We start from the raw sequence: 15,631 nt of genomic DNA on the forward strand, positions 1-15,631 counted from the left end.
GCGAAGAAGGGACTGCAGCATGGTCATCCCCCTGGGAGTAATTTCTCACTTTTCCTCTCACTTTCTCTGTCTGTCTCTCTTGGGCAAGTCCATGTGCCCTATGGCAAAAACCCTAAAAAAGTTTAAAAACAAACACATCGTGCATGAAAAAACTGGAACCAGGAAGCACTTTGTGACTGAATTCAACACTGTACTTTTTTTTTTTTTTTAATGGTTTTTGCTATAAGGCACATGCCAGAGAGAGACAGAGACAGTGGGAGGGAAAGTAAGAAATCACCCCTCAGAGGGTATGACCACAGCACAGTCCTTTCTCTTCCATTCTCCTCCTGGATTTTGGGCATGCACACACATGGGTCTGGTATGAATTTCAAGCTGCGACTTGAAAAGGTCTGCCACTTTCTAGGTCTGAAACTCGAATTACAGTCCACCACGTGCGAGTCCAGGGCTCTAACCACATCACCTGCTGGCCCCCAACTCCTGTACTTTTAAAATGTGTTTCAAATGTAAAATCTCTACTCCCAGAAGTCAAAGGTCAAACACAAAATTATATAGTCTAATGAAAGTGCTCGAATTTGAACCAGAGTATCCTGGTTTAAGCCATTAGGTATGGTCTTTTCTAGAGGGAGCCGGCAAAAGAAAGAAAACTCCGGGGTCGTGATAACTGTCTTAGTAACACAGACAGTTGGAAGAGGCTTTGGTGGCAGCTGGATATAGCCAAGAGTCAAATGCCAGGTAACCCTTAACAAGGAGGGTTCCAGGCAAGGAATCTAGACTCAGCCGCGACCAGCCACAGCCCAGGAGGAGCTCTGGCTTTAACTTGCTTTTCATGCCGAGGAAAGCCTCAAAGTACCATCCTGGCTTTACTCCCGCCGAGAGCCTTGATGTCTCATAAGCCTGGTTTCCTTGGGAAGGAGGAATGTACCCTCCCTGCGTCTATAGGTTCTCTGGGCCCTGGAGCTCTGGGGCGGGAGGGATATTTGGCCGCACTAGCTGGGCAGACAGATTATCCAAGAGCTGTGCTCTGAATCGGGGTCTTATTTCCTGTCAGCCACAGAGACTTGGGGACTGCAGGTGCTGGAGTCTCACTCCAACCCCACTCAGCACTGTGCTGGAGCCCAGGTGCATGTACTTGCAGAGGTTCTAGAGGTGAATTCCACTTCTCGTTTCTTTTTCTGTTTAATGACAGAGTCTTGCTGTCTTGCTCAGGCCAGCCTCGGTCCTGCCTCAGACTCCCGAGTTACTGGGACTATCGGCACACACCACACCAGCTTTCATGTTGGACAAGTGATCAAACCTGGGCCTCCTATGTGGTGCCCACAGCATCTTATTCATTCACTCATCTTAATTTGACCAGAGAGAGATAGAGAGAGAGAGGGAAAGTGAGAAAGCAAACCACCAGGTCCAGAACTCGAACTGTGGTCGGCCATGTGGGAGCGTCCAGTACCTTAACCACCACACCACCTGCTGGCCCGACAACCTCTTCTTTTTTTTTTTTTTCCCTGGAGAGGTTTTTGCTATAGGGCGCGTGCGCTCGCCAGACAGACAGAGAGAGAGACAGAGACAGACAGAAAGCGAGAAATCACCCCCTGGGGGGATGGCCACGCTGCAATCCCTTCTCCTCTGTTCTCCTCTCGGGATCTTGGGCACGCACGCACATGCGCCCGGCGTGAGTTTTAAGCCACCAGGTCCGGGACTCGAACCGCGGTCGACTACGTGGGAGTCCAGCGACATAGCCATTACGCCAACTGCTGGTCCCGACAACCTCTTCTTAAACACCATTATTACTGAGACTATTGGCCTGAGGGACTTCTTTTATATACAATTTTTGTTTTTAATGAAAAGAATTACATAAATGGATAACTACTACTTACCTGGTCTGGAGATGAGGCTGTTTGTAAGTTTTCTTGTGGAAGGTCACTCTGTTTCCATGTTCACTCAGAGAATTTTCTTTAGATTGCCCCCATGGTTTCAGCTTTCCTAGTTGATAACAGAGACAAAGAGAATTAGAAGAAGATTCTTTTGTTTGTATTCCTAACTTTATTCTTTTCATCAATGACTACCTGCTTGCTATCAACATTATCCTCCATATATATACATACATACACACACACACACACACACATATATATATAATATACTAAATGTTTATATCCCTCCTCATAACTCATATTTTGAAATACATATATATGTGTATATATATATGTCTATATATATGTGTGTATATATATATGTGTGTGTATATATATATATAGACATATATATGTGTATATATATGTCTATATATATGTCTATATATATATATATATACTGGTCCCAATAAAACAATTCTTTTTAAAAAAAGAAGTTGCATCGTTGACTAATAAAAATTTAAACAAGTCAAATATTTATTTTTGTATTTATTTATTATTTATTTACTTTTTGGGGAGGTTTTCCTTTAGGGCATGTGCACTTGCCAGAAAGAGACAGAGACAGAAAGTGAGAAATTGCCCTCCAGGGGGATGGCCCCACTGTAATCTGTTCTCCTCCATTCTCCTTTCAGGATCTTGGGCACGCACCACGGGACTCAAACCGCGGTGGACTATATGGGAGTCCAGTGACGTAGCCACTGCGCCATCTGCTGGTCTCCAAGTCAAATGTTTGATATTTGTTTAATAGTCTTCTAAATCCTGATTCCATGTGAAAGTACAGGTGGGAAAGGAATTCCAGGGAGTGGACTATGGCCTCCACTGGATCACTAGAACTTCTCACATCCTTCGATGCACAACTGTTTAGTTTTAAACCTTTTATAGGCTCTACATGTGCCTCACAACACCCCCGCATACCTTTGTGTGGCTCATAGTTGAGAGGACGAGACAAACTTGCTTTCAGATCAAACACTGGTTTCTTATTGGAGACTGGAGTCTGCAATGCCTCAGCTGTCAACTTGAATGGTGTAAGAGCTAAATAAAACAAATAAAAAAACACACATTGAAAAACACTAAGGGCTTATTTAGGAAAAAATAATATCTGATAATGATCAAAAATATAGTTAGATGAAACAGTCAAAGATTTATCTTAGGAAAAATGTCCTTTTTTTTTTTTTCTTTTTTTAAGAATTATTTTATTGGCCACATGGGAGTCCAGTGCCCTTAACCACCATGCCACCTGCTGGCCCTGGCTGGTTATGATTTTTATAAAAATACAATCTATATTATATACTAAATGTTTGTATCCCTCCTAACTCATATTTTGAAATCCTAATCCCAAATGTGATTAATATTAGAAGGTAGGGCCACTGGGAGGCAAATACCTAAGTCTAATGGGATTAATGCTTTATAAAGGGATCCTATAGAATTCTCTTTCCATTTTTTTTTTTAAGAGTTCTTTTATATTTTGCTATAGGGTGTGAGTGCTTGCCAAAGAGACAGAAAGAGACAGAGACAGAAAGCAAGAAAGCAACCCCGAGGGGGATGGCCATGCTGCAATCCCTTCTTCTTCATTCTCCTCTTGGGATCCCAGGGAGGCAGGCACATGTGCTGGTGTGAGTTTCAAATCACTGGGTCCAGGACTCGAACCATGGTCGACTATGCAAGTTAAATGACATAAGCATTATACAATCTTTTGGCTCCACCTCACACTTTTTTTTTTAAATTATTTATTTAGTTTTATTAATCCATTCATTTTATTTATTTTTTAAATCTGACCAGAGAGATAACACAAAGAAAGAGGGAAAGTGAGAAAGCAAGCTACCAGGTCCAGGACTCGAACCATGGTCAGCCATGTGGGAGTGTCCAGCACCTTAACCACCACGCCACCTGCTGGTCCCCCCACATGTTTTTCAAGCCATTGGGTCCAGGTCATGAACTGTATAGTTGGCCATGTGGGAGCCAGCACCTTAACCTCCCTGCCACCTGTTAGTCCTCGTTTTTATTTTATTATTAATCATTATTTTACCCAACTTTATTCATTATTATTATTATTATTATTTTGATCAGACAGTGAAAGAGGCAGAGAGAGAGAGGGAAAGTAAGAAAACAAGTCACCAAGTGCAGGACTTGAACCATAGTCAGCCATGTGGGAGTCCATCAACTTTAACCACCGTACCATCTGCGAGCTCCACTGGCCCTCTTTTACTATTATTGTTATTTAAGTTTATTTCATAAGAGCTTGACAGAGAGAAGGCAAGTGCTCTCAACAGGGCTTTATCCCACAATGTCCCCACAAGCCTTTCCCAGCCAGCCAGATCACGGGTCACACCTGGAATACATGCATACAGCGACCCATGTATTCTGATCTTCTGTATGGCTTCCTGCATTCCAGAGTATGCTGGGCCAGCTTTCTCTGCCATGTCTGGATCCATCTAGAAGCCCGTAGTTACTCAGAGGAATCCCACCAGGCTAGCAGCCTGATCTGCCCTAATCTAGCCTCCAGAACTGTGAAAACAAAATTTCTGTTGTTTCTCAGCCACTCAGTCTATGGTATTTTGTGATAACAATGATATGAACAGTCTGAAACAGAGATGGCATTAAAAAAGGGCAGAAAAGAGGGAAAAAACTGATAACTGTGGAAAATTTACCACTAAAACTTGTCAGCAGATCCTCAATTTTTTTTTTTTAGAGGTTTTTGCTATAGGGCACATGCACTCGCCTGAAAGACAGAGAGAGACAGAGAGACAGAAAGCGAGAAATCACCCCCCAGGGGGGATGGCCACGCCGCAATCCCTTCTCAGTTCTCCCCTCAGGATCTTGGGCACACACGCACACGCGCCCGGCGTGAGTTTTAAGCCACCGGGTCTGGGACTCAAACCGCAGTCGACTACATGGGAAACCAGCGACATAGCCATTACGTTAACTGCTGGTCCCAGCAGATCCTCAAATATTCTGAACGTTATGACATTTCCTAGGATCAGCTGGGAGTTTGGAATCCTCTTTGAAGGAGACCAGCAGATAATGTAATGTTTACATTGCTGGACTCCTATGTAGTCAACTGCGGTTTGAGTCCCAGACCCAGTGGTTTAAAACTCATGCTGGGTGTGTGTGCATGCATTCCCAAAATCCCAAGAGGAGAATGGAGGAGAAAGGATTGTGGCACAACCATCCGCACGTGGGGTGATTTCTCGCTTTCTGTCTCTTGGGTGAGCACACGTGCCCTATAGCAAAAATCTCTGGGAAAAAAAAATCCTCTTTGAAGAAATAACTCCATAATTTTCCTGCCTATTCTCTTGATCCTCTTTTTAAAAATGACATATTACTAAAATTACCATTAACACAAATAAACATAACCTAACCTCATAGAGATGAAAAGATTCATGGTTCTCGCTGTTACTAACAAGTCCCGTTGAGACCAGCAGAAGGCATAATGGTTACATCACTGGAATCCCATGTAGTCAACTGTGGTTCAAGTCCCAGACCCGGTGGCTTTACCCTCACACTGGATGTGTGTGTGTATGTGCCCAAAATCCTGAGAGGAGAATGGAATAGAAGGGACTGTGGTGTGGCCATTCCACCTGGGTGGGGGGTGATTTCTTGCTTTCTGTCTCTCTCTGTCTTTCCAGCAAGTGCACACATCCTATAGCAAAAATCTCTTATAAAAAAAAAAAAAAAGAAAAAGAAAAACAAGGACTTAGCATTTAGGAATGTAAACTTTTATATTATGAAGTTAAAAATACACCCAGATGGTGTAATTTACTAAGCCTTTCTTGCTACAGTTGGGCATCAAACATCCCGTAAGCCTTTCTTGCTACAGTTGGGCATCGAGTATTTTAAAATCTTTCCACTCACAGGAGAAACTGTATCCAGAGAATTGCCAAATGGCAACACTTGACTGTATTTGTGAAGGAATGACCAGGATCTAGGCCCTAGGACTGCCTAGTTACACAAAGCAGAAGAGCACAAAAGCCCTGGGCTTACACTGTCCTGCCAGGTGAGTATGGAGAGCTGGCAGGGAGAGGCACCATAGGGCCTCACATGGTGCTGAGGGAAGCACGTGTCGGCACAGCTCAGCCAGGACAGGAAGTATCTGCATCCCCTCCAACCCAGCAGTGCTGCTCCTAGGTCTAGAGAAACGCCTGCACGGGGAAAGCGGACGTTCAAGAGTGCGTGCAGCAACTCTGAACAGATGAGGGCAACGGGAAACACCCCCCCTTCCAAGAGCAGCAAGAGCAATATACAACTGAAATGTACACAGCCACACAGGGCAAGTGATTCAACAGGGCTGAATCTTGAAACCTCACGCTGAGTGAATGATGCAAATCACAGGAAAAAGAAATCAGCTCTGGTGGAAAAAAAGAAAACAAAGACAAAAATAAAACAATTCCATCCAGCTGCTGCCCCCGAGTTAGTTACCCACAGAAGGCTCGGCGCATGGAAACACTGTCTGGGCCGTGTGCCTTTCTCGGAGGGCGTCTGGTGGCTCAGTGACTCCCTGCTCTTTGTAAAAGGACACAGTAGTCACTGAGGTAAGGCTGCTGTTTTCCGAGCCCAAGCCCCCTTCATGATTTGGAATGCTACAGGGAATGTTTCCGACTGGCACAGGTAAGGTTAGGGGACAGGGCAGGAAGGAGTGTCATTTACAGGAAGAACCATATACACATACCACTTCTACCGCTGGACTGTTTTTTTTTTTTTTTTTGAGAGAGTTTCACTATAGGGCGTGTGCACTTGCCAGACAGACAGAGAGAGACATAGAGACAGAAAGCGAGAAATCACCTCCCAGAGGGGATGGTCACGCCGCAATCCCTTCTCCTCCATTCTCCTCTCGGGATCTTGGGCACGCACGCACACGCGCCCGGCGTGAGTTTTAAGCCACCGGGTCCGGGACGCAAACCGCGGTCAACTACGTGGGAGTCCAGCGACATAGCCATTATGCTAACTGCTGGTTCCCGTGCTGGACTCTTGAAAATTACTTGTCAGTCTCACTGTAGAGTATCTAATTCAGGTCATTAAAGCATGTGGGAACCCTCAAGTGGGGTGCAGACCCCCTGGTTATTATCAATTACTACTGTTACTAGCTCCGCTCGTCTGAAGCTGGTGGATTTCCCTAGTCTCAGGGAATCAGGAAATCCTCCCCATGTCGAGGTCTTGGACCAACACAGCCAATGGGACTCTCAGGAATCTCGTCATATCTAGTTCTAAGAGAGGCCTCAACGCACTGGATATAGTGTCTTAAACCTTCACAACACCATCACTATACTCCTTAGATGCCATCTGGGCATCGCGGGTGCTGACAAGCGGACAGTGTGTAGAAGGTATCTGTACGGCTTGTTCTGGCCGCGCAATCTATTCATCATTAGTGTGGCATTTATTCCATTAGCTCTGTGGTCTGGGATCCTGTGAGTTTCAGAGTCCTGCAAGATCACTCAGAAGCTGGATAAAGAACATGAGCCTCCTCTGAGTCCCCGAGTCCTGCAAGGGGTTGAGGGCCTTCAGGAAGGGTCCCCATCTTAAGATACCTTTGGACAGGATGAATCCGTTTCCTGATTTCGGTTTTCTGCTTGTGTGCCTGGTGTTTACCTCACCCATACAAGAAGAAAAATAAGCTATGCAAATTTTTTTCTTTCTAGTTATTTGCTATAGAGCATACGCATTTGCTAGGGAGAGACAGAGAGAGATGGAAAGTGAGACGGCACCCCCACGGGAGATGGTCACACCTCAATGCCTTCATTTTTCTCTTAGGATTCTGGGCGTGCCTACACATGTGTGCCACGTGATATTCAAGTCATCAGGCCTGGGACTCATGCCGCACTGTTGGCCATTGGGGATCCAGTGCCTTAACCACATGTCACCTGCTGGCCCCACCGTGTGAAATTTTGCTTTCGATTTAACAGAGAGGGAGAGTCTTTAAGGAAACAGATACTTCTAATAATTTTGAGAGGTTACAAATTATTTTGGCTTAATGCTGAATTGGAAATGTTTTTCTGTTCTTACCAGCAGCAGAATTCCTCCCGGTTGCCTTGAACTTGTGTGACTCAAGCACAGCCTGACCTTTTGGGGTACTCCCAGATACAATCACGTGTGGAGACTTCCTGGCTGGAGTCTTGGTCAGGGAACGTTTGTGCTCGTTATCCTTAGTAGCAGCCGAGAACCTGTACAGGACAGGACATGAATAAGAGTGGAGAACAAGACAGGAGTACTCCTGGCAAGAGCGACTCGTGTCGGGCTTTGAAATTAAGCCATCATCACAGAGAAAGGGACTAAGCAAACACTTGTTACAGGAATGAGAATCTTTTGTAGAACAAACACGTTTTCAAAGGCTGATGCTGGGCCAGCAGGCCACGTGTAGCGGTTAAGGTGTTGGACTCCCACAGGGCTGACTACAGTTCGGGTCCTGGACCTGATGGCAGAAAATTACGCCCAGTACACGTGCTTGTCTAAAATACCAGAAGGGGAATGGAGATGGGATTGCGGTGTGACCATCCCCCTGGGGGTTAATTTCTCACTTTTCTCACTTTCCCTCTCTCTGTGTCTCTCCAGTGAGTACACATACTCTGTCGCAAAAAAAAAAAAAAAAAAAAAAAAAAGAAGGCTGAAGCTAGAGGAAATCATTTCTCACTGCCTGTGTTTTTTTTCTTTTTTTTCGGAGAGGTTTTTGCTATAGGGTGCATGTGCTTGCCAGACAGACAGAGAGAGACAGAGAGACAGAAAGCAAGAAATCACCCCCCAGGGGGAATGGCCACGCCACAATCCCTTCTCCTCCATTCTCCTCTCAGGATCCTGGGCACACATGCACATGTGCCTGGCGTGAGTCTAAGCCACGGGGTCCAGGACTCGAAGAGTGGTTGACTACATGGGAGTCCAGAGACATAGCCATTATGCTAACTGCTGGTCCCCTCACTGCCCGTTATTTATATGGTATGTTTGTGCACTGGCCAGTGACAGGATAAGGCAGAGCCTAAGGATACGCTCAAGTTATAGCTCAGGAGGCAACTCAAGTTATAGCTCAGGAGGCTCCCCTTCCAAACGTAGGGGCATTTAAAATTTTGGAAACTGTGTTCAATAGCTGCATATGTTGGGAAAGGACTTCTATGCTCCACTCTGTGAGATGCCACAAAACACACTAGGAGCCTGCAGATCTTCATCAGTGGGGACGATCACAGTTGAAGGTGACACTGAGTCAGGAGAAGCCCAAGAGGACACAGGGATCAGTGGGGCATGAGTGAGCCACGATACCGCAGTGCCACGGAACCGCACAGGTACCTGGAGAAGTCCATTTTTCAGTTCTCTGCACTGAGACTTTCTGTAGAAATGTAGCTTCACTTTTAAATGTATGTGAATGGGCAAATTTCCCTTTAGACATCTTTGCAAGCATACATTAAATGAGTAAAATTTAAAATAACCAAAGTATTTTCTCTCTTTTTTTTTTTTTTGAGAGGTTTTTGCTATAGGGTGCATGCATTTGCCAGAAAGACCAAGAGACAGAGAGACAGAAAGGAAGAAATCACCCCCCACAACGGGGATGGCCACACTGCAATTTCTTCTCCACTCTCCTTTTTAGATCTTGGGCACGCACGCACACGTGCCTGGCATGAATTTAAGCCACCAGGTCCGGAACTCGAACCACAGTCAACTACATGGGAGTCCAGCAACATAGACATTACGCCAACTGCTGGTCCCTCAAGTACTTTCTATTTTAATCAACTGTGTGCATACAGAAGCTGGATAAAACAAGAAAAATGAACACACATTCTGTAGAAAAGAGGAGAGCTTATAAAAATTGCTGGGTGATTTTTACTGCTCCTGACTCTCTCTTCTCCTTTTTAAAAAAAGACTTTAGAGGGACCAGCAGTTAGCATAATGGCTATGTAGTTGGACTCCCATATAGTCAGCTGTGGTTCGAGTCCAGGATCCGGTGCCTTAAACTCATGCCGGGAGCTTATGCATACGTGCCCAAGATCCCGAGAGGAGAATGGAGGAGAAGGGATTGTGGGATGGTCATCCCCCCTGGGGGGTGATTTCTCGCTTTCTGTCTCTGTCTGTCTGGTGAGAGCACGTGCCCTATAGCAAAAACCTCTCAAAAAAAAAAAAAAAAAAATTAGAGATGGCAGGTGGCATGGTGGTTAAGGGTGTTGGACTCCTATATGGCCAACCGAGGTTTGAGTCCTGGATCTGAGAGTATGCTTTCTCACTTTGTCTCTTGGTCTGTCCCTCTCTGGTCAAATTAAAATAAATAAATAATTAATTAATTAAAAATAAAATCATTCTTTAAAAATATATAAAAACTAAAAACATTAAACCATATATGAGGGGCCACCAGGTGGTGTGGTAGTTAGGGTTCTGGACTCCCAGGTGGACAATCCCAGAAGTGGTAGCTTGCTTTCTCTCTTTCTCTCTGTCTTTTTCTCTCTGGTGAGCACATGTGCCCTATAGAAAAATTTAAAAAATAATAACAATAAAATAAAATAATATGAAAATACTTTGGGGCTATCAGGTGGCATGGTTGTTAAGGGCACTGGGTTCCCACATGGCTAAACCACGGTTCGAGTCTCGGACCTGGTGGCTTGCTTTCTCACTTTCTCTTTCTTTCTCTGTCTCTCTCTCTGGTCAAATGAAAAAATAACAATAACAAATGGAATTAAATTAATAAATATTTCTAAAAATTATAAAAATGATCTAATTTTATTTGTTATTATTATTTAATTTGACTAGAAAGAGATGGGTGAAGGGGGAGTGAAAAGGCAAGCTGCCAGGTCTGGGACTTGAACTGCGGTCACTGCTATGGGAGTCCAGCATCTTCACCATGCCACCTGCTGGCCTCAAATAAATATTTCTTTAAGAAAAACAAAACAAAACACTAATATAGTCTAGTTGACATCTTGCCCCGAATTTATTTTGGTGTGACTTTTTACCTGACGTTCATTTTAGTTGTTGAGAGGGCTGAGCGTCTGATCGACCCCTTCAGACACAAGGTGCTCTGACTTGTGAGGCCCTGAGACCGGCCTTGTGAGCGCCGCTGGCTGACGGGCGTGCAAGCCACGGAGGGTCTTCTTGGATGAACAGGAGTCACTACCCCTCCCTTACTCATGGGCTGCTTCTGAAGAAAAGAAAACACACCATTTCAAGAGCTTGGCCTCTTACCATCTCTTATACAAAGTGGAAAAGAAAGGAGCACTCCCACCTGTCCCATTTCACCCCTGCGTGTCACTACACCTGGAGTGACTGCCCCTTCTCCATCGCTTCTGATCCTGCCCTGCTTGGTGAGTTACCAGGCACTCTGCTGCTAAGATGACCCTGAGGTAAAGAGCAGCCTCTGCTGCGCTGAGTTATGGGTTATAACCAAGTCCTTGCCAGCCACCGAGTACAAGGCATTTTCCAACCACAGAAAGAATCAAGAAACAACCCCTCGTAGCCCGAAAGGAAGAACAGATTGATTCTCTTGGAAATCTGGTACTTTGGAGAGTGTGGTATACAGTTCATTAAATACAAACTTAAAGAACAGCCTGTCATATTATTAGCATGTAGAATCTAAGAAAGATCCATCCCCATTCGTCCCTCAAGCAAAAGCTTCTTCAAGCTATTTAAAGCAAAACAAGCGGCCAACAGGTGGTGAGGTGGTTAAGGCACTAGATTCCCACATGGCTGACCACAGTTTGTGTCCCGGACCTGGTGGCCTGCCTTCTCATTTTCTCTTTCTCTCTCTCTCCTTCTCCCTCTCCCTCTCATGGGTATATGTGTCCTATAGCAAACTTAAAAAAAAAGAAGGCAGCAAAAACGAGGGACAGCAGGTAGCATAGTGATTAAAGTGCTGGACTCTCACATGGCCGACGGCGGCTGGTGTCCCAGACCTGGCAGCTCGAGAATCACACCGGGCACATGTGCGAGCATGCCCAAAGTCCCAGGAGAATGGAGGAGGAGAGGTTTGGTGTGGACCTTCCCCCTGGGGGTGATTTTTCACTTTCCCTCTCATGGTCTCTGTCTGTCTCTTTTTAGTGAGCACATGTGCCCTATGGCAAAAACCTTAAAAAAAGGGGAGGGAGGGAAAGAAATGTTCACTTTCAAACTGGCATGGGGACCAGTAGATGGCATCATGGTTAAGTTCCTGGATTCCTATGTAGTCGACTAAGGTTCGAGTCCCAAAGCTAGTGGCTTACGGGCGTTACATGCCCGCATGATCAAAATCCCAAGAGAAGAATGGAGAAGAAGGGATTGTAGTGTGGCCATCCCTCCTCAGGGGTGATGTCTCGCTTTCTTTCTCTCTGGCGAGTGCACACACCCTATAGCAAAAATATCTCAAACAAACAAACAAACAAACAAACAAAAAACCTGGCACGAAGGCTCCCACTTAGGTTATCTTTTGTAGATTCTATCAAGCCCCAAGAGAGCAACTGAATGTTCTACTAGCACTAGTCTAAGATCTGTTGCAAGCAGAACAAATGTATCAGGTTGTGATGAAAGTCATGACGTGTTTTTCTATGCAAAAATGCATAGAAAATAACTTCATTACCTGACGATAGAGACTAGACAATTTAAATGGACACACACGGGAAAAAATGCTGGGTCAAGGATTAAACACAGAGAGTAATAGAAGCAATAGAAATAAATATAAGAGCAGATTTTTATGATCTCATAATAGACAAGGCATTTCTTTCCTTTTTTTTTTTTTTTAAAGGCTTTTGCTATAGGGCATGTGTGCTCACTGGAGAGAGAGAGAGAGAGAGAGAGAGAGAGAAAGAGAATGAGAATCACCCCCTGGGGAGAATGGGCACGCCTCAATCCCTTCTCATTCATTTTCCTCTTGAGATCTTGGGTAAGCAAACTGGTCCCTCTCCAGGGTCTCTTCTACTGCCAACAAATGGAAAAACCAACTCTCCGCATGTGAACTACATGGGAGTCCGGTGCCATAGCTCTTAAGCCAACTGCTGGTCCTAAAGAATTATTTTATTTATTATTACTTAATTTGGCCAGAGAAAGAGACAGAGAGAAAGTGAGAAAGCAAGTCACCAGGTCCAGGACTCAAATCACAGCTGGCCATGTAGGAGTTCAGCAAGGGAGAGGGAGAGAGAGACAGAAAGTGAGAAACCAAGCAGCCAGGTCCAGGATAGAAGTCGTGGTCGGCCATGTGGGAGTCCAGTGATGAAACCATTATGCCATCTAGAATGAAAAAATAATAACAATAAAATAAAATAAATAATTATTTAAAAAAATATTGAGGGCCAGCAGGTGGCACAGTGAATAAAGGCGGTGGATTCCCACATGGCAGACTGTGGTTCAAGTCCCAGACATGGTGGCTTGGTTTCTCGCTTTTCCTTTCTCTCTCTGGTCAAATTAAAAAATAATAATAACGAATTAAATTAAATTAATGAATAATCCTTTAAAAACAAAACAAACCATTGTGCCATCTACTGATCCCCCAAAAATATAGTTTTAGGACTAGTAGGTGAACTGGTCATTCAAGGCACCAGATCCCACGTGGTGGACTCCAGACTGAGTCTCAGATCCCAGAACTTGAAAGACACACTGGGCGTGTGTGCGCGTATGCCCAAAACCCTGGGAGAAAGATGGGGAAGGGACTGCAGCACGGCCACCCCATGCGGAGTGATTTCTCACTTCCTCTCTCACTTTCCTTCTCTGTCTCTTCAGTGAGTGCATGTGCCCTACGGCAAAAATCTTCAAAAAAAATTATAAAGGAACGTAATTTTATTTGCATACCTTCAGTTCATTGAATGAATTGTGTTCTTCAAAATGTTTCTTTTTTCTCTCAATATATTGATCAATGGATTCCATTTCCTTGAAACGAGCCTCATGAAGCTTCTTAAAGTCTAGAATATTCCCCCAAAATATGAAAATTAACCAGGCAAAATTATTTTATTAACCTTCATGTTTTTCTATAAACATTCACTCTCTTCATTGTATTCTTGCCTTTTAACTATTAATATCTTCTTTCCTAAAACTTTCATTTCAAAACATTTAGCTTTTGGAAACTCAGTGTAAAAGCACATTTATCTTATAAAATATCAAAATTCAACATGGTCCTGTTGTCCATTTTATGAAATGACATCCTGGGTTAGTCCAGAGCATAAAAAGATTTGTCTTCTGCCCTGGCCTTCACTTACTCATCGTAATTTGATATTTTAGAATGTTTAGAAAGCTCTATACGAAGAATCGACAAACTTTCTCTATAAAAGACCAGACAGTATTTTAGGCTTTGTGACCACGTACGGTGTGGTCTCCCGTTACAGCAGTTGTCCTCCTTTCTTAACTCTTTAAAAAAATGTAAAAAACATTGTTAGTTTAAATGATGTAAGATAGGCCAAGGTAGGTGTTAGTTTGCTGATCCCCATTCTATACAATTCTTTTTTTCTTGAGAGGTCTTTGCCATAGGGCATGTGTGCTCGCCAGAAAGAGAGAGAGAGACAGAAAGTGAGAAATCACCCCTCAGGGGGACGGTCACGCCTCAATCCATTCTCCTCTCAGGATCTTGGGCACGCACGCACATGCGCCCGGCATGAGTTGAAGCCACCAGGTCCGGGACTCAAACCGCGGTTGACTACGTGGGAGTCCAGCAACATAGCCATTACGCTAACTGCTGGTCCCCCCATTCTATACTATTCTAATGAAGTACATAAATATTTACTGACTCAGTCAACATTCCACGTGCCAAGCATTGTTGCAGCAATATAAGATAAAGATGACACACCAGGGCCAGCCAGGTGGTGTGGTGGTTAAGGCAGCTGGACTCTACATGGCTGACTGCATGGTTCAAGTCCCAGACCCAGGAACATGAAGAATACTCCGGGTGCATGTGCCTACATGCCCAAAATCTGGAGAGGAGAATGAAGGGACTGTAGAATGACCCTCCCTTGGAGGGGCGCCTTCTCATTTTCCCTCCCGACTCCTCTCTCTCCAGAGAGTACATGTGCCCTATAACAAATTAAAAACGAAAAAAATGACATGTCCAAAACTGGAGTCCCCTAGATTGCCTATTAGGTTGTCGGGAAAGTCAGGACGTATTTTTCTATGCAAAAACGTGTCATGACATTCCTCACAACCCAACAGAAACTCAAAACCAGGTGGGAATTGCACCAAGTGCTTCACAGACCCTTGTGCATGAGATATTTACTGAATTCCTGCACAGACTACTTGGTGTAAAAGGCAATGAGCAGCGAAGGAGACATTCTCAGCTAATCTACACATCAGCCTATCCATCAGTCTACGCGTCACTTTTCCATTTACACTGAGGAGGCGCGCTCACTGAGGATAACTAAGGAGCCCAGGTCTCAAAGCTAGAAAGCGAGAGGAGAATGAAAGCCCTGGTCCCAGACTCTGAGCTTTCAGCTGTTTCCGTCCACTGCCTCTCTAACACCGGTCTGAAGTGGTCCAAGCACTCCTTTATGTTTCTTTGTGCACAAACTTACTTGGAGTAGTGTTTGCGGTTCTTTTATTTTTTCCAGGCTTGGAAAGCCCATCTGGGTAGACAGACTTTTTCTTTCCTGAAGGTACTTTTGAATCTTTTTCACCTAAATCCAAAGAGAAAGAACTAATGAAGAATTTATAAAGACTTCTTGGGGCCGGCAGGTAGCATAGTGGCTAAGGGCGCTGGACTTCCGCATGGCTGACTGCGGTTTGAGTCCTGGACCTGGTGGCTTGCATTCTTTCTTTCTTTCTCTCTCTGGTCAAATTAAAATAAATAAATAAATAAATTTAAAAAAAAAGACTTT

At 44.3% G+C, this 15,631-nt stretch overlaps 1 protein-coding gene across 3 annotated transcripts in view; it reads right to left on the reverse strand.

Moving 5' to 3' along the window:
• The window catches only part of NUSAP1 (nucleolar and spindle associated protein 1), a 39,115-nt gene that overhangs the window by 1,238 nt on the left and 22,246 nt on the right, over nucleotides 1–15,631 (reverse strand). For all 3 annotated transcript variants that reach the window (XM_006158671.3, XM_006158670.2, XM_006158669.2), the window contains exons 7-10: nucleotides 10,823–11,007; nucleotides 7,905–8,062; nucleotides 2,823–2,939; nucleotides 1,872–1,977 (exon numbers count right to left, since the gene is read on the reverse strand). In XM_006158671.3, coding sequence (XP_006158733.1) covers nucleotides 1,872–1,977; nucleotides 2,823–2,939; nucleotides 7,905–8,062; nucleotides 10,823–11,007 — 566 coding nt within the window. The remainder of the gene's footprint in view (nucleotides 1–1,871; nucleotides 1,978–2,822; nucleotides 2,940–7,904; nucleotides 8,063–10,822; nucleotides 11,008–15,631) is intronic.

This window comes from Tupaia chinensis, unplaced genomic scaffold, assembly GCF_000334495.1.
Source record: "Tupaia chinensis unplaced genomic scaffold, TupChi_1.0 Scaffold000605_1, whole genome shotgun sequence".
NCBI lineage: Eukaryota > Metazoa > Chordata > Mammalia > Scandentia > Tupaiidae > Tupaia > Tupaia belangeri.